The 26,527-nt window shown below is 41.0% G+C and overlaps 1 protein-coding gene across 5 annotated transcripts in view; it reads left to right on the top strand.

Moving 5' to 3' along the window:
- The window catches only part of LOC142161531 (glutathione S-transferase P 1-like), a 45,914-nt gene extending 21,328 nt beyond the window's left edge, over window positions 1-24,586 (top strand). Inside the window, exons 1-7 of one of the 5 annotated variants that reach the window (XM_075217227.1) lie at window positions 314-928; window positions 8,610-8,645; window positions 9,145-9,257; window positions 14,751-14,838; window positions 17,206-17,309; window positions 24,185-24,292; window positions 24,370-24,583. In XM_075217227.1, the coding sequence (XP_075073328.1) occupies window positions 916-928; window positions 8,610-8,645; window positions 9,145-9,257; window positions 14,751-14,838; window positions 17,206-17,309; window positions 24,185-24,292; window positions 24,370-24,555 (648 nt within the window). In that variant the 5' untranslated portion in view covers window positions 314-915 and the 3' untranslated portion in view covers window positions 24,556-24,583. Of the gene's footprint in view, window positions 1-313; window positions 929-7,364; window positions 7,436-8,609; window positions 8,646-9,144; window positions 9,258-14,750; window positions 14,839-17,205; window positions 17,310-24,184; window positions 24,293-24,369 lie in introns of those variants that run through there. The other 4 variants (XM_075217229.1, XM_075217228.1, XM_075217230.1 and 1 more) reach the window with 4 other exon arrangements.
- Window positions 24,587-26,527: the final 1,941 nt, after the last annotated feature.

Raw genomic sequence — 26,527 nt, 5'->3', positions numbered from 1 at the left:
CACTACACCATTGGAAAGAGGTAACATCACTGCCTATATAGCTGAATCCATTTTTGAGCTTACTACCCTTGGAGACCTGTGTTTTGTCCCTCTGTGTTGTCCTGCTGTTTTAGCAAGGGTGGCTCCTGTCAGCTGTTGGTGTACTATTCCTGATTGGGACTGTTAATTGCACCGCTATTCCCTTCCCTTAGTTTGTTTACATCTGGCTTAATCTACAGACACGGACATTAGTGTACAGAACTGATAGTTATTTGCGGACTCCCTGCTTGCCTTATTTAGAGTGAAGGAGATGTATGTACTGTTGGCAGTTGGAACCGTTACCTGCGCCGCCATTCCCCTCACAGCACCAGTTTGTGTCTGGCTCAGTATACAGAAGCTGATATCGTAGTGCTCATACGCTATAATCTTTCACCCTAAGACTACTGCTTTATTCAGGGAAAATCTAGGGAAAAAAGGAAGATTATAGAGGGGCAGAAAATTTGAATCGGGTCCTGTACCCGCGCCACCATTTCTCCTACAGCAGCTGTCTCTGCCAATCTGAATATTTGGCTATTACCATCAGGCCATAAAAACAATACTCACCTTCAAGTTTGTACTCGCTTCATCTATTAGAAGTGAGATCGCGATTCCCCGCAGCACATTACAAATCTTTTGTATAGATGGCTCACCTCGCATCATTGCCAACAGCTGGACTCTATAATTCTCAGAAACCCTGTGCCTCGTTTCTGGTATATATAACACACCTCTTAAATAGCCTGCTGTGCAACGAGGATTCGGCAAAGATAGAGACCGGTGTCACTCTATTACTGCACATGGAGACCACATAGGTGCTGCTGAGGTGGGTTGCCCTGGAGGATCTGGTTGCAGCTCATCAAACTACCTTGAACATATGATCTCTAAATAACATCAACTTGTATGTGGAGTCCCGGTAAGTTGTAAAGTCGGGGAGTTAATGGTGTTGTCTGATCCCTGTATCTGTGATGGTCCCATGAGGTGCCTACTGCCGGCTAGATTCCCTCAACGCTTCTTAGCTACCATTGCTGAGATTCCCGAGTGAGATACAGTTCTGCTGCCTATCATCTAGACGCCGCACCCGTTGCTCCCCTGCCAGTCGGATACCACAACTTTATTTACCGGTGTGGTGGATAGCCTGTCGGATTGCGGAGGTCTCACCTCACAATATCTTGCCTCTGTATGGCTCCTGTCTATTTGAATCGCATATTCATTCCCCCTTCGTACTGCACTGTAAGAGGAGGCTCTAGTTATCACTTATACACTACCAGTTGATACATGATTTCCCTCTGGTGCTGCACACCTGACTTTTTTGTGGATCTGGAATACAGTGAATAACCTGCTATTTATTCAGAACTTTTGTAGAAGTTGTCAATTTGTTTGAATAGACAAAATCGCTTATAGCATTCTTTGCTCGGGACTTTGCTGCCACCTTGTGGTCGACTTCTGAAATTGCCTCTTTTTAATATCTTTCCTACTGCTTCAAGTCCTATAAATTTATAATACACAAAAACAACAAAAAAACAACAAAGCAGCAACAATATATATATATATATATATATATATATATATATATATATATATATAATTTCAATTCACATACTTCAAAAAATAGGTTCCTAATCAAGAGGATCTAAAGGTCACTAGTTATGTGGCTATTCCTCTAACCTAAACCTAAACTACAGAGACTCTTAACTAACCAACTCTGATTGTCAGTTGTCCCTCAAACTACTCCTATAGTCTCCTTGTTGGCTGTTACCACTTTATACAGATACACCATAAGTTTGTTTGTTGGAACCTCTAAAGATCACGTCTTCCTCCAGAGCTGCACACCTCTCCTATAAACAAGATACATACCATATATAATCTTGTTTATTCAGATCTTGTAAGAGTTATCATTTTGATTGAATAGACCAAATTGCTTATAACATCTTTTAATTGGATCTCTGTTGCCACCATTTGGCCAACTTCTAAAATAACACCCTTTTGATATATTTTCTATTGCTCCTAGTCCTATAATCTCAAAGAAGACAGGTACATTTAAATCTTCCTATCTTATTTATCTTTAGCTATTTGACAAATCATGATGTGATACCTTTTTTGGGGTGGTGCGTGGACCAATTTCTACTGGAACATCTTCTATTTGCCTATCTGGTTGTGTATATTCCTGATCTCTTTTTAATTTTTATGAGAATGCCCAAAAATAAAAAAACAACCTCTCAATCAATTGTGAAATATATCACCCCAAGTCATAGCGATTCACCTAGACAAATGTCCTCATCATCTCTACCTGGTAGTGATTCTGAAATGGACTCTTTAGGTGAAGACCCTTCAGCTCATTCCACTAAAGCGGATATTGCTGCCCTTCTCTTCAAAATGAGAAATATTAAAAAAGTTTTTAAAGATCAAGTGACTAAAGCAATGTCCAACCTCTCTTCTGAGGTCGCTGAAATTGGCAATAGGGTTGATGCCTTGGAACGATCTCACGATGAAACTATAAAATACCAAAAATCCTCGGAACAAGAATTTGCTTCTATTCGAGACAGTCTTCAGATCCTTGCTAAAAAACAAGAGGACGCCGAAAACAGAAGTAGACAAAATAATATTAGAATTCGTAATATTCCAGAGTCCGTGGAGGCGTCTCAACTAGAGGACTATCTTCTCCGATTATTTCGTATATATTGGTCCCCTCTATCTCTGACGACTTATTCCTGCTTGATAGAGCCCATATGGTGCTTCGTCCTCGTTCACAAGATACTGACTCTCCAGAGAGATGTTATTCTTTGATTACACTATTACAAAGCAAAAGAACAGATCCTTAGAAGTGCTAGAGGACACCAGGAGTTTCTCATGGATGGAGTTAAAATTATACTGTTCCAAGATCTAGCCCCCCCTACATTGATCAAACGGAGAGAGATGAAAGATGTGACTCAATCTCTTAGAGACCACAACATAAAATATAGATGGGGCTTTCTGTTTGCTCTCATAGTCAAGAGAGAGGGTAGAATACTATCCGCTAAATCTATGGAAGTAGCTATATCTTTAATTAAGAAAGGAAACCTTCCTGTACCAGGTCAGTCCTCTATACACCACACCGTTTCCTCTAAGAAAACTGACCCTCCAATCACCTGAATGCTTATCATCTATCAAAATTGAGTTCTACAAATTCCTAATTGGATTTCCTGTTCCTGTTAATTCTCGACAATTGTTCTGAGTACACATGGATCCAGGACTGATTTGTTTATACCTGTTATATTTGCTTGTTTGTCCTTTCCTTGTCCTATTCTTTTTATTTCAGGTTTAGCAATCATCTTGGATTTATACAATTCTTCATCAAGCTTACCTACTACATCACTCTCTATTTTGGACCTTGAATTCTTCAGGACTTCCTTTCAAATGCCGTTTTCTCACATTCATCTATAGATAAGTCTAATATTTTAGTATATTTTCTAACACCATGCACTATATTCATATAGTTAAGTACGATTGTTTTTGGTATTTTTACAAATTACATTATTGTTCCACTATGTTATTGCAGTACTATTCTGTCTACTTTATGATTTGGTCCTTCCACGCACCTTGGACCTGTAAGGTTTTAACACTTCTGTAACCCATCTGGCATATGCCAGAGCCACATTACACCCCTCTGGTCATTAGGACCAGTCTCGGATACTTTTGGCTATTATGCCATCTCTTTTCCAGTGTCCATCCTCTCAGGCTATTCATTTTTATGACACTAGCCTTCATTTCCTTACCTTTTTCTTTCCTTTCCCTACCCTGTTTCGCCCCTTCTCTTGAGGTCGGTACTCTGGATTCCCGGTGGCTTAAACACCATTTATTTTTATTTTTGAGCTTTAATAGTTTATTTCTACACTTATGGTTATCAAAATTATAACGCTTAATGTTAAGGGTCTGAACTGTCCAAAGAAGAGATCTACTCTATTCCATTCTATCAAACAACTAAAGGGCGACACAGTGTTTTTACAAGAAACCCACTTTTCTGGCCCCCATCACCCTGAACTCAAATCTAGATTCTAACCTTATTCTATTCATGCTTGCGATCCTGCTAAAAAGAAAAAGGGAGTTGCTATTCTTATAGCTAAACATCTCACATTCACAGTATCTAAAGAAATGAAGGATCCAGAGGGGGTTATATTATCCTAACAGTTAACCTTAATAACATCCCATACACATTATTAAATGTTTATGCTCCTAACATGAACCAAGCTCAATTTTTCAATTCTATAAATGACCTCCTCTCACTGCACCGGGTGGGTAAGGTAAATCTGGCGGGGGACTTTAACACTACTCTGGACAGCCATTTGGACAGATCCACACCTCCCCCTCAGTCAATTCGCCATACCATTGATACTAACTCTAAGACCTTAAGATCTCTTTTGTCCCAACATTTTTTATTTGATGCATGGAGAGTTAGGGAACCCACTGCAAAAAATTTTACTTTCATTTCGCCGGTTCATGGCGTATATACATGCCTTGACATGATCTTCCTATGCGCAGATTTAACTAAAAATATACTTAACGTGAATATTCTCCCTAGCAAGTGGTCGGACTAGGGCCCGGATGACAGTGTATGGGTCCTCAGATGGGACAAAAACAATTTCTATGGCGCCTTAATGAGAGGGTTTTACTTAACCCCATTCTTAAATTGCAAATAGATACAGAAATCCACCAATATTATGAGACAAATATTGATTTCTCTATATTCCCCATGCTCCTCTGGGATACCCATAAGGCTGTAATTCAGGATAGTTTGATTAGAGCAGCTGTATATGCCAAAAAAATAAGAACCCAGAAATTTCTAGAGGTTACCAGACGGGTCAACAGCCTTCATAGAATCCATAAAAACTCGGTCCTATCAGAGGATTATACTAAACTTGTAGCTAAACTGTCGAATTTGTATAATTGGATAAACGAAAGTATATATTACACGTGGCATACTGCGATCGCATGGTAAAATACGCATTACAACATTTAGTTATTTATATAATTCATATTCATATTGGTTCCATTATACAGTAATTTATGAGCAGATAGTATTTAGTTTATTATTAGTTTATATATTATGATTATATGTACACTTCAGTGTTATTTAAGGTTCAGATTATAGGAAAAGTGTCATGTCTGATATCATTCTAATCCCCTATTCATCAGCAGCTGTCCAGTTCATTCGCCGAAGAGATCGCATATTGCATACTCTAGTTATTGATGTTAGGCAATAAATGGTGAGATTGATATCAAACTGTAAAATGCTAATGGACTAGTTGTAACTAGTTTCTGGGAGGGAGAATCATCTGGAATGTTGACCTCAGCCTTTGAGGGGGTTGTTTGAACTAGCCTATGACCTGTTTACCCTGGACCCACCCGAAGTCTGGACCTATAGAAGCAATCCACGTCATCTGCATTGTTCTCTCTGTAACACTGAATGTATATAATCATAGCTGCGCTCCCACTAGCTTCAGTCTTCTCTGACCACAGTATTCAAGGGTGAAATACTGTGCACTGGTACCCGTGGGAGCGCAGCGAAGCGCATGCAAGCGCAGCTGTATGTATGTATCTTTTGGTATTGGCTGTACTGTACTGTATTATATTATAATCATGTATTGAACTGTTAAACTTTTTACATATGCTAAAATAAATCACTTTGTGCGTTGGAAACACAATATAATCGCCTATGCAATGCTTATTTGAAAACTATAGAATTACTTTAATAAAACCATCTGCTTTCCACCAAAGCAGAGAATTCTCTTAAATGTTTAAATCAATCCTTTTATGAAAAACGTGATAAAGCAGATATATTATTGGCTTCTAGGCTTAGATCTAAACTTTCCCAAAATAATGTATCCCATATTAAAACTCATTCAGGGGATAGTACTCAAGATCCAAATCCACTTATTATGGATCAGGACTGCTGTGTAGTTGGCAGAGCATTGACGCTGAGTTCAGCACAGGACAGCCGGGGAACGATTAGAGTGTAAGCTCTTATATGTTGGTAACAGGATACAGCAGGTAATAGGCATCAGGCTGAATCTTCAAACAGTGATGTTTATTGCTCAAGTGTCCTGACAAAGACCTTTACACAATAGTTAGAGGTACTAGTGATCTCCAGAAGTTCAGTTGATATAATACAGTTGAAATGCAAAATACAGCTTTTATATACTGTCTCTGACACACATGTTGGCATTGGGTAACCAAGCCCCCTTCCCTACCTGGCACCACAAAGTCTGAGATATTGCATTCAATGTTTTAGCACCAGGATTTAATATATTCTCTAAACATGGATTTAATCCAATTTCAACAAATGTCCTCCAACATGGCATATTATTTCATAAATCAATACATAAATAATAACAATCAAATTAATATATTTACACTCCCAGCGCCGAGACTTATCCCTTTTTAGTGTTGCCTGCTGGCGCCCATACATTAAACACATTCAATACATTATTATTTTTTTTGTATACCTTTTTAAATAACTATTGTACACACGCAGTGCCTAGCGCCGGTGAATTATCCCTCCCAGCTCCAGAATACATTTAAAGATGGGTGCCACATACGTGTGCCAGACAGAACACTGGACCTGGCCACAACTACTTTTTATACACATTTTTGAAACCCATTAATACAGTAGCCACATATATTGTAAGCTGATGTGGATCATTAAAACAAATAATGTAAAGCACTTCATAATAGGTTGCAGCAAATAAAGTGCAATTGGAAGGTGCAAAATGTGTCCCATTAAAAATACAAGATGAGATGAGATCTATGGCTGCTCTAAGTTGTCTTGTGGAGCGGAAATAACTGTGCTCCCTTCCACATAGTAAGAAAAGCCTCTAAAATACACCCCTTCCAATCCTTTACCTCATTTCAGTAATCTTGACCCACAGAATGAAATTTAATTTTTACATTGCACAGCAAAACTAAGAGCACTGTTGCGCCTACTCCGTACTTAGCAAGGCATGTATTCTCTCTGCAAAATTCTGCTCCTCTGCAAATATCACCTATTTGTTCTGAAAACCCCTGCACTCAAGCAGAAATCACAGCCAGGGAGACTTCTGTGTTGAATATCTGCTTCATAAATTAACTTCATAATGTGAAAGCTTGGCCAACCATTTTATATACGGTTGCAAGTTATTCCTCTTGCCCTGGAATGTGACCCCTGCTCTGAGCAAAGGCTCTAATGTGTATTGTGTCTTCCCAGCCAATGTCTCATACCTCCAGTTTCCTTTATGCAATCTCTGATTTCTGACCTACATCACTGTGACTCAGCAGAAATGTTCTTACATATAAATCATTGCTTGAGGCAGGAGCTGCATTCTGCGCTGACACAGGCATAGCAGGAAATCTTCATCATACAAGTAACGACATCTTCACTACACTCCAAGAATTTTTGTACTATTGCAAAGTAATAGTATAATTGACTGTCTTGTTTTTTAATCCTGTTTAGAAAAAAATGGCTCTTATCCAACAATCTCTTATTCAGATTTTAAATTTCTTACATCATGTATTTGTCTCTTCTCTGACAGCTGAGTAGTAGTAGTAGTAGTAGTAGTAGTGTTTTTGGCATTTTTGCGATGGCCCCCTTAACACTGGAGCTCCTTGCATGAGGCTTTTATAGTGCACAGGACATAGTTAGGCTGGGTATACCCTACAGAAATTTTCTTCCAATGCGATATCGTTAACGATTTAACCAATGACAGAATGTCCTAGTCAGCATGTCGATTCATGCGTACACGTTTTACAAGATTTACCTTCAGATCTGTGATCTTAATCTGTCATAACTATCGGCTGAAAAGTTTGTTACTCTGTTTACTCTATGGACATCTGAATACACTGCTGGTCGTGAGAGCATACACACTGCAGAATTGGAATAACATTGTTCCATCATTTACAGAGATATTTAGTCCATTTATAAAAACAATCAAATCTAATAATACGATGTGCTTTGGAAGGATGCAACATGATCGTTGCAGCGTACACACTAATGTGATATCAGACTGAATGGTCGTTCATCGTGTTATTGGCCCGATAATCGGGTGAAAAACCTGTTGTGTGTACCCAGCCTTAGTTTTTGTTTTGTCATTGTGGGATTTTAGCCTAGAAGCATGTCTCTCATGTTTCCCGTGGCCACATTTCAATGTCTAACTACAAAGTGTCACTTCTGCTGTCTTTCTCATGAAGCTTGCTATTTCCGGCCCAGGACATTACCTTTTGTAGTCAAATAACTTTTGTATATTTATGAGACACTACATATTATTTTCTTTTTATTGTTATGCAGTATATTGTCTTGGCATATTATGCTGCAACTTTTCTGTCTGCACTGATTTTTTTAAACAACATATGTGTTTGTGCCCTGAAGGTCCTTCTCATATGCTGGATTCTGAGTCATTCAAATACAATGAGATTTATTTCCGTCAAAATAATAATATGCATATATTTTTATCTATGTATTGTATTCTATTCATATCTGGGGTGTGGAGAGTCAGATCATTTCAAATGTTTTACGTTCTTCTTAACTGTCATTTTATAGAGGTCAATGTTTGTCTCTTTCTGACTGTTATTATGTATCATTCTTGCAGTGGCTGCATATGCATTGACATACTTCCCCGTCAGAGGTAAATATGTCCATATTTGTCCAGTAGCGCTTCTCCATTCATGGCAGGATAGACCTTGGATAGAAGAGAAATAGCTCTGACTTGTACTAAAACAGAATAAAGGATATATTTACTAAAGTGTGAGTGTGAAAAGTGGAGATGTTGCCTATAGCAACCAATCAGATTGCAGCTATCATTTATTTAGTTCACTCTACAAAATGACAGCTAGAATCTGATTGGTTGCTATAGGCAGCATCTCCACTTTTTCATACCTGCAGTTTATTAAATATACCCCTAAAACTTAACAGAATTCTGATATTCTTTAATACTGCTACTGCTGTTTACTAGTACATGAGCTATAGCTTCCATTGGAGTTTATGGAGACACAGTCCTAAGACAATAGGGGGCACACAAAGCATTCCTTTATGTGTTAACTTTTTTTTTCTCTTTTTTTTTGATAGTTGGTCCCATTTATGAGTTGCATGTTTTTTATTCCAATATCTGTGCTGCTTTTTTCCAGGGAGAGCTGAGCCAGTACGTCTGCTTCTGTCAGACCAGGGTATCTGTTGGACAGAGGACGAGGTGCAAAAGGAGGACTGGGTCGCAGGAAAAGGAGACCAGAAGAAGAATGCGGTGAGAAAACCCATCAGTGATTTTAGGCTGTTTACATTGTCTGAAATCTCAGCTAAGTAAAAATATATTGGTTTTGAATGTAGATACTTAAAGGGCAACACCAGTCTCCCCGCAAAAAATCATCCAACTAGGAGAACCCCGCCCCCCTGAAATGTAGGTGAAGAAATATAATCTTACAGCTTTTGTTTCATTTGCTAAGCTGACAACCCCCCATTAAAATTCTATCTTTGTCCGTGCATGCATGCATACCTGTGATTAATTACAATTTGGAATATTATTATAATTATAATATTTTAATTATAAAGCACCACAAGGCTTCCACAGAACTATACATGGGGGTAATAAATAGAGATGGTCACTGACCCCCGTGTTTTGGTTTTGGATTCGGGGTTTGGATCTGGATTACCGTCGTGTTTTGGTTTTGGTTTTGGTTTTGCAAAACCGCCATTGCGTGTTTTGGTTTTGGTTTTGGTTTTGTTTGGTTTTGTTTTGCTATTTTGTTGGAAAATACATGTTTTTGTGCCTAAAATAACCCAATTTAGTGCTCCAACTGTTTTAGAGATAAGTAATCTAATTGTTGAGGTAATAAATCATCCAAAAAAACTGTTTAATTCTTCGTTGGTAGGCCTTCATTTATTCTACACACAAAACAGATTGTCTTCCTCTCCATCTATGCATATTGGCAATGCAGCCATCGTCTTTGAATCTATATTACACCCTACACTTATAGTTAAATATGTAAAGAAATGGAAAAAGACAGTTTGCTTTCTGTCTCTATAGGCCCCCTCCACTTTTTTAAAAAAACAAAAAATTCAGCCATTATAGACTGTACAATATTAATTGACATGGAGAAAGCCAGTTTGGTTTCTGTCTCTCTAGGCCCCCCTCCACTTGTATAAAATACTAATAAATTCAGCCGTTATATACTGTACAATATAAATTGAAATGGACAAAGGCAGTTTGGTATCTGTCTGCATCAGATCCTCTCTCCACTAGGAGTAAAATAGAAAACTATTCAGCCGTTATATAATCTAGAATATAAATAGAAATTGAGAAAGGCAATTTGGTATCTGTCTGCATCATAATCATCAACATCATCATTAGCGCCCTCGTCGCCTACACAAATTTCCCCCTCATCCTCTTCTAATTCCAAAGTGGCATCCTCAATTTGGGTATCACCGGCTACACTCGGGCTATTAAGGCACACATCAGCAGAATGCTCACTATTAGACATCCCACTGTTGGATGGACTCTCCACAGGGATTGTTGTCATTTGTGAATCAGAGCAAATATTCTCCTGTAATGCCTCACTGTTATCTTGCAGCTCGGCTTTGACGCGTAACAGTAGTTGTGCACCAATTGTAGGCTGGGTAACTTTTTGGGATCTGCCACTAATAGCCAAAGGTGAAGGCCTCATTCTCTCTTTGCCGCTGCGTGTGTAGAATGGCATGCTTGCAATTTTTTTTTTATCGTCACTTAACTTTTGCTCAGTTACACTTCTTTTTCGCTTCAATACAGTAAATTTTTTTGGGGGTTTTGTTTTTTGCACTAATTTGAAAACACTCTGTTGTTTGACATCGCCTTGGCCAGATGACGTACTGGGAACACTAACATCAGGACTGGTGACAGAACCTGGTTGCTCATTCAGATCATATGTGGACTGCTTTGAATCCATTCTGAGCGCAAACCACTGGGGAGTGCTAAAAATTATTTAGTAGATACTGCTGACAGATATGACTTTTGACAGCCAGAAATATTAATGCACAATTAGGGAGGACACCCCAAAAGCACTGAGGAGTGCTAAAAATTATTTAGTAGATACTGCTGACAGTTATGACTTTTGACAGCCAGAAATATTAATGCACAATTAGGTAGGACACCCCAAAAGCACTGAGGAGTGCTAAAAATTATTTAGTAGATACTGCTGACAGATATGACTTTTGACAGCCAGAAATATTAATGCACAATTAGGGAGGACACCCCAAAAGCACTGAGGTGTGCTAAAAATTATTTAGTAGATACTGCTGACAGAAATGACTTTTGACAGCCAGAAATATTAATGCACAATTAGGAGGACACCCCAAAAGCACTGATGAGTGCTAAAAATTATTTAGTAGATACTGCTGACAGATATGACTTTTGACAGCCAGAAATATTAATGCACAATTAGGGAGGACACCCCAAAAGCACTGAGGAGTGCTAAAAATTATTTAGTAGATACTGCTGACAGATATGACTTTTGACAGCCAGAAATATTTATGCACAATTATGGGGGACACCCCAAAAGCGCTGGGGAGTGCCAAATATGAAGAAAAAATAATAAACCTCTATCCTCCTCTCTGCACTAGCGATTTTGGTTAGAGCAATTGCAAGAACAATATTGTATTCTCTGTCCCTGCTCTAATTAGCCTATGACTACACCCTGCTCTCTCCCTCTGTCAAATGGCGATGGATTGCTGTGGAGGCGTGTATTTATAAAGTTGAAGTATCGCGAGAACCGAGCCCCGAGATTCGACGACGTCACAATGACGTTCGGCCTCGATTTGGATTCGGAATGGGCGGGAGAGTACCGAGCTGCTCAGCTCGGTACTCGGATACCCAAAGTTCGGGTGGGTTCGGTTCTCGGAGAACCGGACCCGCCCATCTCTAGTAATAAATGAATCATCTGCACATGGCAGAAGGTGTATTTATTTGATTTTTGTTATTGAAGCAACTTCAGTAATGTGCTGAATGAGCCTTCTAATGATCACTCTTACGAACACTACCGTCTACCTATAATACATATACAATGTGTAACTTTATATATTAAACAAGCTTAAAAAGATAAAGTGCTCCCTTCTCTGTGGACACTTTAGGAGAAGGAATGTTTTGGTATTGGCAGCCTAATCCACTGTTTATTTTCTCATAACACCCAACCATCCCGATTTAGAACAGTAGAGAACGGGTTCCACACACAATGCTGAGAACGGCAATGGAGGTGTTTGGAAAGAAGGGGAGGAGAGTACGAGGCAACCTGGAACTTCACACGTGCTAGACATGCCCCTGGAGTGTGGTCACGCCCCCTGTCCAAATGCCGGATCTTGTAGTCTACGGAAGGTGCCCTGTAGCACTGTCATTACTCACACATGCCCCTGTGCCCAGCAGTTTTACTCACACATGCCCCCTGTGCAGGGCTGCCAAGAGCCCTGCACAGGAATTCAGAGCCCCGGTACAACAAATTCATGGGGCCCCCCCTATAGTCGAGTATGCTAAAAAAAATTGCGCCCCCTTGAAGTGGCGCAAGATTTTTCGGAGGTGTGGTCATGCATTTGGGGGCATGGCAAATGCGCCATTGGGGCATGGCTAACGCATCAAAATCACTAGGCTCTCAATTCGCCGGAGCGTCACATATGTCCAAGCACTCCTGACTTTCAGGACATCTAGCACCACGGTGTAGTATAGAAAGAATGCAATGTGTACAGAAATAGTTCAGTCTTGGCCTGCACCTTAGATTGGACACAACACTCACCAAAAATTGACATTGTCCTTACTAGAATCACTACATTTCACATACTGTCCTGCTCTCTCCTACCTGTTCTTCTCACTTTCACCACCTGTGGCTGCATGTTTCTTTAGTTGCGGCTTTTCTGGATCCTGGAATGCTGGGGGCCCTGTTTGGAAAAAAATGGATACATTTAGATAATTCCAAACAACCCTGGCGTTAAATCAATACCACCCACCATGAATAAATAGGCCTTCCTCCAGCTCCAATTTTACAATAATTTGTGCCCCTTTATCATCGCCATGCCTTATGATCACACTGCGCCCTCCATGCTGCCTTTGCCTATTTTAACCTGGCTCCCCTTCATCACACTATACTATGCTGCTCCCCCCCTTTTTCAATCCCACTGTGCCATGTCGCCCCCCGTTTTTTAACCCCACTGTGCCATGCCGCCCCCCTGTTTTTTAACCCCACTGTGCCATGCCGCCCCCCTGTTTTTTAACCCCACTGTGCCATGCTGCCCCCCTGTTTTTTAACCCCACTGTGCCATGCACCCCCTGTTTTTTAACCCCACTGTGCCATGCACCCCCTGTTTTTGAACCCCACTGTGACATGCACCCCCCTGTTTTTTAACCCCACTGTGACATGCACCCCCCTGTTTTTTAACCCCTCTGTGCCCCCCTTGTTTTTTAACCCCTCTGTGCCCCCTCCCCCGTTTTCCACCCTTCACTTATCTTTTCTTTTCTCTTCTTTCTTGGTCTTCTCTGCTCCTCTGTGCTCCATTGCTGCAGACTGACTGAATGCTGGGCGTGACATGATAACATCACACCCGGCATTCAGACAGTCTGAATGGAGCACAGAGCAGCAGAGATGAGGGACACCAGCGCCGCGATCACGTGAGTATTTTTTATTTCTTTTAACTACCCTGCTCCCCCTACCAACGACCGAGCCCCCTCCGCCGCAAAAAAAAGAAAAAAATGTAGTTTTGAAAAAAACAAAACCCAGATGGCGCAAGGGCCCGGGCTGGGCCCCCTGACATGCCCGGGCCCTGTGTATTAGTACCCGCCTCCCCCCCTTTCGGCCCCTGTGCCCCTCCATACCAGCTAGGTATGCTTATGTCATTCAGCCACCGGTAACATTAGGGCACATAGATAACAAGGTGATAGCAAACATGATTAATACTGGGGATTGCCCGCATATGAAATTTTCATTCAAGGAAAGACAATTCTTAGTTTTGCCATATAACAAAAATGGTGTTTTATTGTGTTATTGTGTTATTTTTAGAAATATGGGTTCGTGAATTTCAGAATGTGAAATAGGTAGGAATCACTGAAAGGAAATAAGCCCAAGGGCTAGATTTACTAAACTGCGGGTTTGAAGAAGTGGAGATGTTGCCTATAGCAACCAATCAGATTCTAACTTTCATTTTGTAGAATGCACTAAATAAATGACAGCTAGAATCTGATTGGTTGCTATAGGCAACATCTCCACTTTTTCAAACCCGCCGTTTAGTAAATATACCCCCAACTCTTAATATATTGCAAATTTTCCATTTAGTATTTAACCTCATCTACGGTACCATATTAAGTATTTACCTATTATTTGGGATTTGCTATACTATGATTCAGGCAACGCTTTAAACGTTAATATTAGTGCATAACACACATAGAGCAGCATTCTTAGAGATGCATTATAGCACTCCAGCGGTTATCAACTCTTTCTTGTCATTTTTTTTAAAACGGCAATTTTATTAATGACAAAACCCATCGGATGCCATTTTAAAAGAATGACAGGAATGTGCAGAGAATTGACGGTTCATTGAAACCGCATTTTAGTAAATATACCCCCAAATTATCAAAAAAGGGTACTTGTATATCACATAAGGTAGTGATGTACAATCTGATATTATTTAATGTGCATACCTCTAAATGTCAAAAGGGCTTTACATTACCCTTCATTTTAGTAACGAAAAACAAATGTCCCCACATTTTTTGTACTGTCATTGTTCACAGGTATTTGGTCAGCTGCCTCGCTTTCAAGATGGAGACTTTGTGGTTTATCAGAGCAACACCATCCTGCGATATTTGGGACGCAAACATGGTGAGTCTTCTGTCATACATTGTAGATTCTTCTGCTCTCCAACAATGACACTCCACAATTCACAACATATTATAATCCCTTTCAGGGACAGGTTGTTGCTGAGAAGGTATATCTAAAGCTGGGTACACACTACACTGTTTTCGTCCAATAATCGGCTCAAACAGCCGACATACGACCGCTCGTTCAAAAGTCGGGTCAGTGTGTGCAGTGACACGATGGTCGAAAGTCTGCCCAAATGGACGATTATCGCCTCATTTGGTTGGTCGTACCGTTTAATATTTTCGTTGAAATCTCGTTTCCGCTGTGTAGTGTGTATAAACTTCCAACCGATCCACAACAGTGAGTACGAAATTACAGTCATTGCTCACGACAACATGGCTGTAAAAAGTCGCTAAAGGCTCTTCCGTTTATCGTCCTAAACAAGGCTAGTGTGTATGCAGTCCATGGACCGAGCGATCGGAACATCGATCGCATGTAAAAATCACTCTGCATAAAAAGTTGGTAGAAATTTCTGTAGTGTGTACCCAGCTTAAGCACTTCACTGCATTCAGTCTAGGTCAGTGGTTCCCAAACTATTGCCATTCGCGGCACCCTTAGAGTCTCCATAATTTTTTTCAAGGCACCCCTCTAATTAACGAGCAGTCCCTTTTTATAAGTAGTTGGGTCAAAAAAACGTAATAAGTATTTGTCAGGACAGAAATACTTATTTAGTTGTATGCCAAAATAATACACATAAATCCAAGGGAAAAGAATATTTTTATATATTTTTTTCAATTGTATTTCTGTCAAAGAATAATTTACAGCTAACACACTGTGCCCCCTTCATCCGCACACTGTGCCCCCTTCATCCGCACACTGTGCCCCCTTCATCCGCACACTGTGCCCCCTTCATTCGCACACTGTGCCCCCTTCATTCGCACACTGTGCCCCCTTCATCCCCACCTCTCACTCTATTTACCACAATGAAGATGATCGAAGAAAGCAGCATAATGACAGCAAGGCATTCCGATTCAAGAACTCACCAGTAGTGCAGCCTGACATCATTGCGATGTGTGTGAATAAAAATTTAAAGCAGCAATGTGAGGTTAAGTGTTTAAACACTTAACCTTAGGGGTCCCCACATTGCCACTATAAATTTTTATTCACACACATCGCGATGATGTCAGGCTGCACTGCCGGTGAATCGGAATGCCTTGCTGTCATTATGCTGCTTTCTTCGATCATCTTCATTGTCGTGTTCAAGCTAAGTCTAATTATTTTCAATTCGCTTTTGAATGATTTCGGGTTTTTTTGTAGCCATTCCCGGTGTCGCACTTATCACTGTAGTTATAACATACACAACCCGAGCAAAGTACTCGTGCTTCCTTCAGTGTGCTTTGGGTTGGTTAATGAGTTTAAAAATGAATGGCTATATTGGATTTATTACCACTCTTAATTCCGAGGATTACAAAAATACAAATAAACATTTATTGAATATCCTGAAAATAAATATTAATAGACATAATTATATTGCATCACTTAAATATAACACAATAACAGATCTGAAAGGTAACCAGCAATACAATACAGTGATACAAAAAGGACAGTCCTTTATAATATAGAACAACCTAAAGTTCAATTAAAATCATAATATCACAACAAATTGAGCACTGGTAAATCATTTATAATTATATATTGCAAATTACAATGAAATACCCACAGCAACATTAATTAATTGGGGGCCCAAATGTAGCTTATGATTTTAATTGAATTTTATGTAATTCTTTGCTAATAATAATTGGTTCTGTCATTGTGTTAAATTTAGGCTGAGCATTCTTGTAAAAATTTTGGGAAATGTTAATTTTTTGCTGACTCGTGGGTTTGCTAAAACAGAAAATATTCAGATGTTAAGGAATGTAAACTTGAGCACCCCCCAGGGAACCATTCTCCCAAATATCAACAGAATTATGTTATTTACAAACAGCAGACACATAGCAAAAGACATCAAGATAGTGCATACTTTCCAACTTTTATTACCTCACCATTTGTCACCATGGCCCGTCAACGGCCCTACTATGTATTGCCAATATTCACAACATCACACAGCAGAGGAAGGGGCATGGTCTGATGGCAATAAGCCCCATCTCTGCCATGATCCGAGAGGGTGCCTGCTCTTCTGTGGGCTGGGAACAAAGTAAGGCAGTGCTTAGACTTGACTTTACACTTATATGCACAGAGAGAGCTTGCAGAGACTTTAAAATCCTACTTCAGACAGCCAAAATTCCTGAACAAATGAATACTCTTACAGTGAAAATAAACCTTGCCATTGCTAAATAATATAACATTATTAGACACGCTATACGTCACTTTATATGTTTTCTTTTGCAGGTCTCAGTGGCAGTAATGAGCAAGAAAGCACAATTATCGAAATGATAAATGATGGTGTGGAAGATTTGAGGCAGAAATACTACATATTCCTCTTCTTGCAAAATGTATGTATAGTAATTTATAATAAATATCTCAGGTCTTTCTTCGATCAGCATGCCAGATTATAGACACTTGCCTTATTAGAAATGTTGAAGAGATGGGGAGCAAGAGGGTGTAATATTTTGTGAGCATGAATAAATTGATAACCTTTGCATTATTTTCTATAGCATGTTTAATAGCTAATAAAACCACTATACATCTATACATTTTTCTCATAATGTATAGATGTACTCAGTGCTAAAAATCATAAATCATCCTCATTTATTTATATAGCGCCACCAATACATTATTTGAAATGGAGGAAGGTGCTGCATGTGCAGGTCATGTTTACTGCAACCTCTGCACGTCTGAGCAGGAATCCATCACTATCCACTAGCTCCCTGTCCCAGCACTCCCTAGTTCTCTCCTGGATGCTGCTGGTTTTAGTTCTGGTTCAATAGGCCATTCCTGTACCTAGTTACCCATTCAGGCCTACTCAAGTTCCAAGCCTGGCAGACAGAGAATCTCTCCATCCAGACCTTCCAGTGGTGATACTAGCTGCATTCATCTACTCAAAGGTCACCAAGGAAAATGTGAATTCCTTTCGGTCTGCAGTGAGGAAGCCATCAATCAACTGTGAAGATCATTTGGGGTGATTAAAGTAACAGAGGCCTTCTACAGGCTGCTCTTTATCTTGCAGTTGGTTTCCCTCAGAGACACCCTCAACACCGGTGATAACCAGCTGCTGGAGTGAGGAATGGCAGCCTGCATGTAAACTGCAGAGTGTCTTCCATCTTGGACTTGGACTAATCAAGACCTCAGCTGCAGCCTATACCACCACATCATCTGAAGTCAGACTTTATCAGCAGGGGCCTGTAATCTTCTCTGGGTCATAGTGCCCCCTGCTTCATCTGCCTACCTGCCCCTGCAGGACAGGTAGGCCTCCTCCTGAAAGGTGCCGCTACCATATAATCTCGTGCCTCTAATGACCAGTCCTCCATCTGGCCCCAGGACATGCCAAGTCCTCCTTGCAGCAGTGGGCAGTGAATCCAGCACTTCGGAGTGTCCTGAAGGGGAGAACCCATGTCCTTCTGAAGGACCTTTTGGCATAGGCACCATCTAGGCCTCTGCACCACCTTGGCCACTGCATCATCTAGGCCTCATCTACTTCTAGGTCTCACCATCATCTAGGCCTCAAAACCATTCTGCCTTCTGCATTACTAGAGATGAGCGGGCTCGGATATCTGAAATCCGAGCCCACCCGAACGTTGCTGATCCGAGCCGGATCCGAGACAGATCCGGGTATTCCCGCCAATTGCAAAACTGAAACAGAGGCTCTGAGTCATAATCCCGCTGTCGGATCTCGCAATACTCGTATTCTATAAATTCCCCGCTAGCCGCCGCCATCTTCACTCGGGCATTGATCAGGGTAGAGGGAGGTTGTGTTAGGTGGTCCTCTGTCCTGCTATATCTCGTGCTGTGCTGTGCTGTTCAGTGCTGTGCTGTGCTGTGCTGTGTTCTGCTCAGTCCAGTGGTGCTGTGTCCTGTGCTCTGTCCTTCTGAGTTCAGTGGTGCTACTGGGTCCTGTGCTGTGTCCTGTTCAGTCCAGTGGTGCTGTGTCCTGTGCTCTGTCCTTCTAAGGGCATTGTTATTTCCCCATTATTCCCAAGTTATAAAAAATTTAACAAAAAGTTAAAAAAAAAAAAAAATATATAAAAAAAAGCAATTAAAAAAAAATATCCAAAAACAATCCTGCAGTATAAGTCCATTGGTACTGCAATATTACAAAGTTCACTGATTCTGCAGTATAAGTCCATTGGTACTGCTATATTACAAAGTTCACTGATTCAGCAGTATAAGTCCATTGGTACTGCAATATTAAAAAGTTCACTGATTCAGCAGTATAAGTCCAATGGTACTCTCCTGTGCCGCATATAATTTTTAAAGGCTTTGCCGAGTGTGTGTGGCTTAGGGGTATGCTCTCTTGTGCTACATATAATGGAAAACAAAAATTTGGAGGATAAAGTAGGGAAAGATCAAGACCCACTTCCTCCAAATGCTGAAGCTGCTGCCACTAGTCATGACATAGACGATGAAATGCCATCAACGTCGTCTGGCAAGCCCGATGCCCAATCTCCTAGTACAGGGCATGTAAAATCCAAAAAGCCCAAGTTCTCAAAAAGTAGCAAAAAGAGAAACTTAAAATCATCTGAGGAGAAACGTAAAGTTGGCAATATGCCATTTACGACACGTAGTGGCAAGGAACGGCTTAGGCCCTGGCCCGTGTTCATGACTAGTGGTCCAGCTTCACCCAAGGATCTAAGCCCTCCTCCTCCCCCCCTAAAAAAAATTTAAGAGAGTTATGCTGTCAGCAACAACAACAAAACAGCAAATAACTCTGCCTTCTAAACAGATGACATCACAAATCCCCAAGGCGAGTCCAAGGGTGTTGGTGGTTGCGAAGCCTGACCTTCCCATCACTGTACGGGAAGAGGTGACTCCATCCAGCATTTGCAGCACATCCTCTGCATATGTTGGAAGGATCACCCACAGTGTAGATCCAGATTTGGATAATCAAGGTGTCAATGTTGTACACCGGGAGGAGGCTATTGATGTAGCTGGCGCTGGGGAGGAACTTGATGACGAGGATGGTGATGTGGTTCTTGTAAATGAGGCACCAGGGGGGGAAACAGCTGATGTCCATGGGTTGAAAAAGACCAAAAAATGCACCTCTTCGGTCTGGAGTTATTTTTATCCAAATCCGGACAACCAATGTATGGCCATATGTAGCTTATGTAAAGCTCAAATAAGCAGGGGTAAGGATCTTGCCCACCTAGGGACATCCTCCCTTATACGTCACCTGAATAACCTTCATAGTTCAGTGGTTAGTTCAGGAACTGGGCCTAGGGCCGTCATCAGTACAGGGACACCTAAATCCCTTGGTCCTGTTGGATACACACCACCAACACCCTCCTCGTCAGCTTCCTCCACGATCTCCTTCAGATTTAGTACTGCAGGCCATGTCACCAGCCAGACTGAGTCCTCTTCTATACGGGATTCATCCAAGGAATCCTGCAGCGGTACGCCTACTACTGCCACTGCTGCTGTTGCTGCTGTTAGTCGGTCATCTTCCCAGAGGGGAAGTCGTAAGACCGCTACGTCTTTCACAAAACAATTGACCGTCCAACAGTCGTTTGCCATGACCACAAAATACGATAGTAGTCACCCTATTGACAATTTTTGGGTTAACAAAGTCAACAAATAACACTTCGACGCTGTCTGTCTTTCACATACTTGATGGGATCTCAATGATGAATGCTCTGTACCATGGTCGTCTAAAAAAAAGAGTTATTGACGTGCTATAACTATTGTAGTTTTTATAAATTATAAACACTACACTTGAAAGTTGGAGGAGGTATTGTGGCCCCGGTACCAAATTGGGTACCGGGGCCACTCCACTATGCACTCCAGATAGAGGCGTATCAGATATTAAACAATGTTGACTGTTGCTGCCAAATCATAAATTAATGAAAATGACCTGTCATCGTCAAAAACAAGAGGTATTGACACGCTCGAACTACACCCTGTATATGCTGCAGAGGATGTAGGAGCAGGCAGCTGTGCAGTGGAATTCAGACCATTTGAAGGCGGAGGTATTGTGGCCCCGGTACCAAATTGTGTACCGGGACCACTGCACTATGCAGTCCAGAAAGCTACCTCGGTGAAACGTTTTGGACTAAAAACAATATTGTGAGGTGTGAGGTGTTCAGAATAGACTGGGAATTAGTGGAAATGATTGTTATTGAGGTTAATAATAGCGTAGGAGTGAAAATAAACCCAAAAACTTGATTTTACCACTTTTTATGTTTTTTTCAAAATAAATCCGAATCCAAAACCTTAAATCCGAACCAAAACCTTTCGTCAGTTGTTTTGCGAAACAAATCCGAACCCAAAACCTCAAGCAAATCCGAATCCAAAACACAAAACACGAGAAACCAAAAGTGGCTGGTGCACATCCCTATCCATTACCTCAACCTACATAATCAGCACCTTCTAGACCCCTCACCATCATGACCTCAGCCCCAACCAGACTTCTTCATCACCTGCACCTTCCAGGATTCTATACAAACTGGGCCTCTGCACCATCTTGGCCCCATGTAGACCCCTGCACTATGCTGGCCTCAGCATTTTCCAGACCACCACACCATAGTGGATCCCACTTAGCCTATTGTCCCATTTTCTCATATTGTCTCTCATTAACGCCTCTCTCTTTAGAATGTAAACTATCACAGGCAAGCTTTCATGCCCTACCCTATGTCTCATGTCTGCCCACTTTCTGTCTCCATCCTTATCACTCTCATGTCTTGTGCTTAATTTTCTTTTGTACGCCATGCAAATTGTTCTGTTAATGACATCTATGCATTTATTATTCTGCTTATCTGAACCCATGTACCGGTTAGTGTCCCTGTCATGTATTATGATGAATTGATTCTGTAGGCCATGCAAATTGTTCTGTTAATTGCATCCATGCATTATTATTATTCTTAGCTGTACCCATCTACACATTGCTTACTGTTCTCATGTATGTCTTATCTATATGACTATGTCAGGCGGTACAGAATCCATATAAATAAAAATGAGGATAGTCATTATCTAAACACAAGTTGAAAACCATAAAATTACAAGTAAATTTATAGACAAAGAAAATATCATTAACATAATCATCAACATTAATTTATATAGCGCCAGCAAATTCCACAGTGCTTTACAATTGGAAACAAACACAATAATATACAATACTGGGTAATACAGAAAATAAGAGAAAAAAGCCCTGCTCGCAAGCTTACAATCTAAGGGAATATATGAAGGATGTAACAGTCATTCCAGGAAAGATTCACAGTGTGTGCTGTTAGATAGTTATTATACAGAGAAAATCCACAGTTGCAGGCATATTTCTTATATTTTTTTGCTTTGCCCAATATGCCATAAATGTTACTTGCAATACCACCATTTGGCGGTCAGAATCTTTTGGTGATGGTGATAACAGGTGTAAATCCTTGAAAGTAAAGGCTTTATTATTAAAGAAAGCATTTATTTCAATGTGTAATGGTTTTTTTTTGGTTTTTTTTTAAATACATATTTTTTTACATTTGTTTTATTTATTTATTTTTTTAATTAGATTTGGGCTTTCATTTCCCTATATATGCATGAGCTGGCCACCCAGCACATACATGTGTATATCCCAAGATACTGGCCCAGTGAAGGCATAAGATAACCCAGTACTACTCTAGGCCAGATTTCTTAATAAATTGCATTGGTAATCATTTTTTTAAAGACAAAATAAGCATTATTATCAAAATTAATCTTATCGCCACTTTTGATAAACAGGCCCCTTAGTGTAAATCTCTTTAGCATTCATAAAGTAAAAAATGAAATGCCTCAATAGTCAGGATCTACAGATTGTGATTTAAAAGTCAAGGAAAACCATGTCATTCACAAGATGAGTACTTATGTTACCACGTAGCTAACCCAGGAGCAACATATTTCCCCTTGTGGTCTCAAGGTAAATACAGGGCTGTATATACCATATAGGACAACTAGACAGCAATGTTCAATGGGCAACATATAAATAATTTTATGCTAAGAGCATTATCAGGTCCGCCAGAACGTGTTCAGCCTAGTAAGAGCGGCACCCACCAGCCTGACTTTTTTTTTCTGGTGTAGGCATCAGGTTCCAGTAAGAGCCGAGTCCCCGCTCTGAACAGAGCAGGAATTGGGATAAACGTGGGGAATGGAGTGCCGGCCCTGTGCATAAGTGATAGCTAATCAATAAATTTATATGTCATTTTGCTGCATGGTTGTGATGGAGTTGAAGGTATTAGAAAAAAACAAAAGTAATACATACATAGGGCCTGATTCATTAAGGAATTTAAATTAAGAAGTTTCTTATCTAATTCTCCTGGACAAAACCATGCTACAATGCAAGGGGAGCAAATTGGTTTTCTGTTTTGCACATAAATTAAATACTGACTGTTTTTTCATGTAGCATACAAATATCAACTTTAAATTTCAGTGTTCAAATAAGCTATTAAGTATTTGTGTGCTACATGAAAAAACAGTCAGTATTTAACTTGTGTGCAAAACAGAAAACTACCGTAATTCCCCATGTATAAGGCGCTCCCATGTGTAAAATGCACCTTAACTTCAGCCCCGAAATGTGAAAAAAAAAATTATTACGGTAGCTGTCAAAAAAGGCAGGGAGAGTGTAATGGCCGGCTGCTCTGATTCTGATCACAGCAGCCAGGCAGCCCACTCTCCCTGCAATCGCCCCCCCCCCTCCCCCGCTGCCACTGTGCCTCTGTCCCCCTCCTACTGGATCCCCCCGCTGCCACTGTAGTGCTGCCCCCCTCCCGATCCCCCCTGCTGCCACTGTGACGCTGCCCCACTCCCCCCCAACCCCGCCCCCCCGCTTCCACTGTAACACTGCCCCACCACCCTGCATCCCCGCTACCCCTGTATAAAACGCACCCAAGTTTTAGACCCAAAATGTTTGGGAAAAAGGTGCGTCTTATACATGGGGAAATACGGTAATTTGCACCCCTTGCATGGTTTTGTCCAGGAGACTTAAATAAGAAACTTCTTAATTTAAGTTCCTTAACGAATCAGGCCCGTAGACTTTTTATTGAAGAACAATTAGAAAAAATGCTTACTTTAGCATTGCCCACAGAACAATCCCCTCATTTTTTTGTGGTGAAGAGGACAAAATTGCATATGGCTTGTTATTTCTTTTTAGCTTATGAGCAAAATGAAAGTTATTTAAAAAGGGGTTATGTAATAAACTAATTTTCCAGCAAGTATTTTTATGTGTATAGCTGGTACAACCACCTTTCATGTGTTGCAGGAGGAAAACAAGGAGAAGTACCTGCAGGATCTAAATACTCAGCTAGGTTACTTTGAAAGAATTCTTTCCAAGAATTCCAATGGATCTAAATTCCTGGTGGGAGATAAGGTAAATATAATCAAACTGCGATAAAATTTGCAGATTGGCAATGGTAGAGTAGATGAAACTCTTATTGTTTCCTACAGGTCTCATATGCTGACTATAATCTCCTGGACACTCTACAATGCCATCTAGACCTTGCACCAACATGTTTGTCTAGTCACCTGCTTCTATCTGGCTATGTTGAACGGATACTTAACCGACCTAAAGTTGACGCCTATTTGAAATCTGATGGCCGTAAGAGACGCCCAATCACCCCTAAGCACAAGTAAACAAGAAATTCCCTCAAGCCCTATAAGAGCTGTTGTGTAGCATTTCAAAATAAACTACATTTTTCAAGCCTACTTGACTTTGTTTATGTAATGGATATTTGTTTTATTCAAAATGCAAAATCTTTTTTGAATGATTATAAATAAGGGTTAACTTCCTCTCCTATGGTCAAAGAATAACATTTACTTTTTCTAGATTTATTCAAATGTTCCAGCCAGGGCCGGACTGGCCACCTGGCACTTCTGACATTTGCCAGAAGGGCCGATGGTCAGTTGGGCCGTTCCGGTCCCCTGCGCAGCGATCATGTGAGTGTTTGTATACTCACATGATCGCGTCCATAGCAGTCAGTTTAGTGCAGCCTGTCACTGACAGGCTTCCTGGTGGCTGGCTCCTCCCCAGGAACCAGCCACCAGCTGAAATGTGCCACTCGCAGCGCTGCACATGTCCTGGCCGGCCCTGCAAGCTGTCTGAGGAGCGGACAAGAGAAGAAAGCAGAAAAGGCAGAAGACAACGGAAACGAGTAGAGACATGAAGGTGAGTACACTAAAGGGGGGGGAGGAGGATTGAACATAGAAAATGGACAGAGGAGGGAGGATGTCACATAGAAAATGGGGAGAGGGGGGAGGATGTCACATAGAAGATGGGGAGAAGTGAAAGGATGCTACTCATGGGGGGGGGAATAAGGGACAGTATGCCACTCAGGGGATGGGGGGGTATAAGAGATAGTATGCCACTCAGGGGATGGGGGATATAAGACAGGATGCCACTCAGGGGATGGGGGAGTATAAGAGACAGTATGCCACTCAGGAGATTGGGGGTATAAGAGACAGTATGCCACTCAGGGGATGGGGGGGGTATAAGACAGGATGCCACTCAGGGGATGGGGGGGGTATAAGAGACAGTATGCCACTCAAGGAATGGGGGGGTATAAGACAGGATGCCACTCAGGGGATGGGGGGGTATAAGAGACCGTATGCCACTCAGGGGATGGGGGGTATAAGAGACAGTATGCCACTCAGGGGATGGGGGGGAATAAGAGACAGTATGCCACTCAGGGGATGGGGGGTATAAGAGACAGTATGCCACTCAGGGAATAGGGGGGGAAAGAGACAGGATGCCACTCAGGTTATGGGGGGGGGGATAAGAGACAGGATGCCACTCAGGGGATGGGGGGGTATAAGAGACAGTATGCCACTCAGGGGATGGGGGGTATAATAGACAGGATGCCACCCAGGAGACAGGATGCCATGCCAGGAGGATGCCACTCAGAGGGGAAGGGGGGGGGAGAAGATCCAGGATGCCACACGGGAGGAAGAGAAAGTATGTCACACAGAAAACAGGGGGGGGGATGCTGTATAGTCCATAATTATTCCTAATGAATATATAAACACAGTGTATACGAATATAATTTAGTGGTGTTAATATGTGGCATAATATGATTGGGGGGCACTATTGTATTGCATTATGTGATTTGGGGGCACTACTGTATGTCATAATATGATTTGGGGGCACTACTGTATGGCATAATATCAACTGGGGGCAGTATTGTGGTATAATATCATTTGGGCGTACTATTGTACGAACTGGGGCACTGTTGTGGCATAATATGATTTGGGGGCTATTGAAAGTGGGGCTGTTTGGGAAAAAAATAACGTCTATTTATTAAATGTGAATAGGAATTATTTAATGGCAGTGATGGTTGCGGGAAATAGGTATATTTCTTAAACGTAAATGCAATTTAATTTATTGTTGGGGCTGTTTGGAGGGAGGTATATAGGTTTATTAAACATGAATACTAGTATTTTAATGTTTAGACTGGAGAGAGGCCGAATTATAAAACATGGGTTGCATTGATTAAACACCAGGGCTGGTTGGAGGTTTCTAAATTACATGTACCCATTTTTTTTAAAAAAAATAGGGCCTCCAGCATTCGAGGATCCAGACAAGCAGCTACTAAAGACACCAGCAGCCACA

The sequence above is a fragment of the Mixophyes fleayi genome, chromosome 6 (assembly GCF_038048845.1).
Source record: "Mixophyes fleayi isolate aMixFle1 chromosome 6, aMixFle1.hap1, whole genome shotgun sequence".
Lineage (NCBI taxonomy): Eukaryota > Metazoa > Chordata > Amphibia > Anura > Limnodynastidae > Mixophyes > Mixophyes fleayi.
The sequence above is the reverse complement of the archived record's forward strand: the minus strand, read 5'-3'. Positions and strand labels throughout refer to the sequence as shown.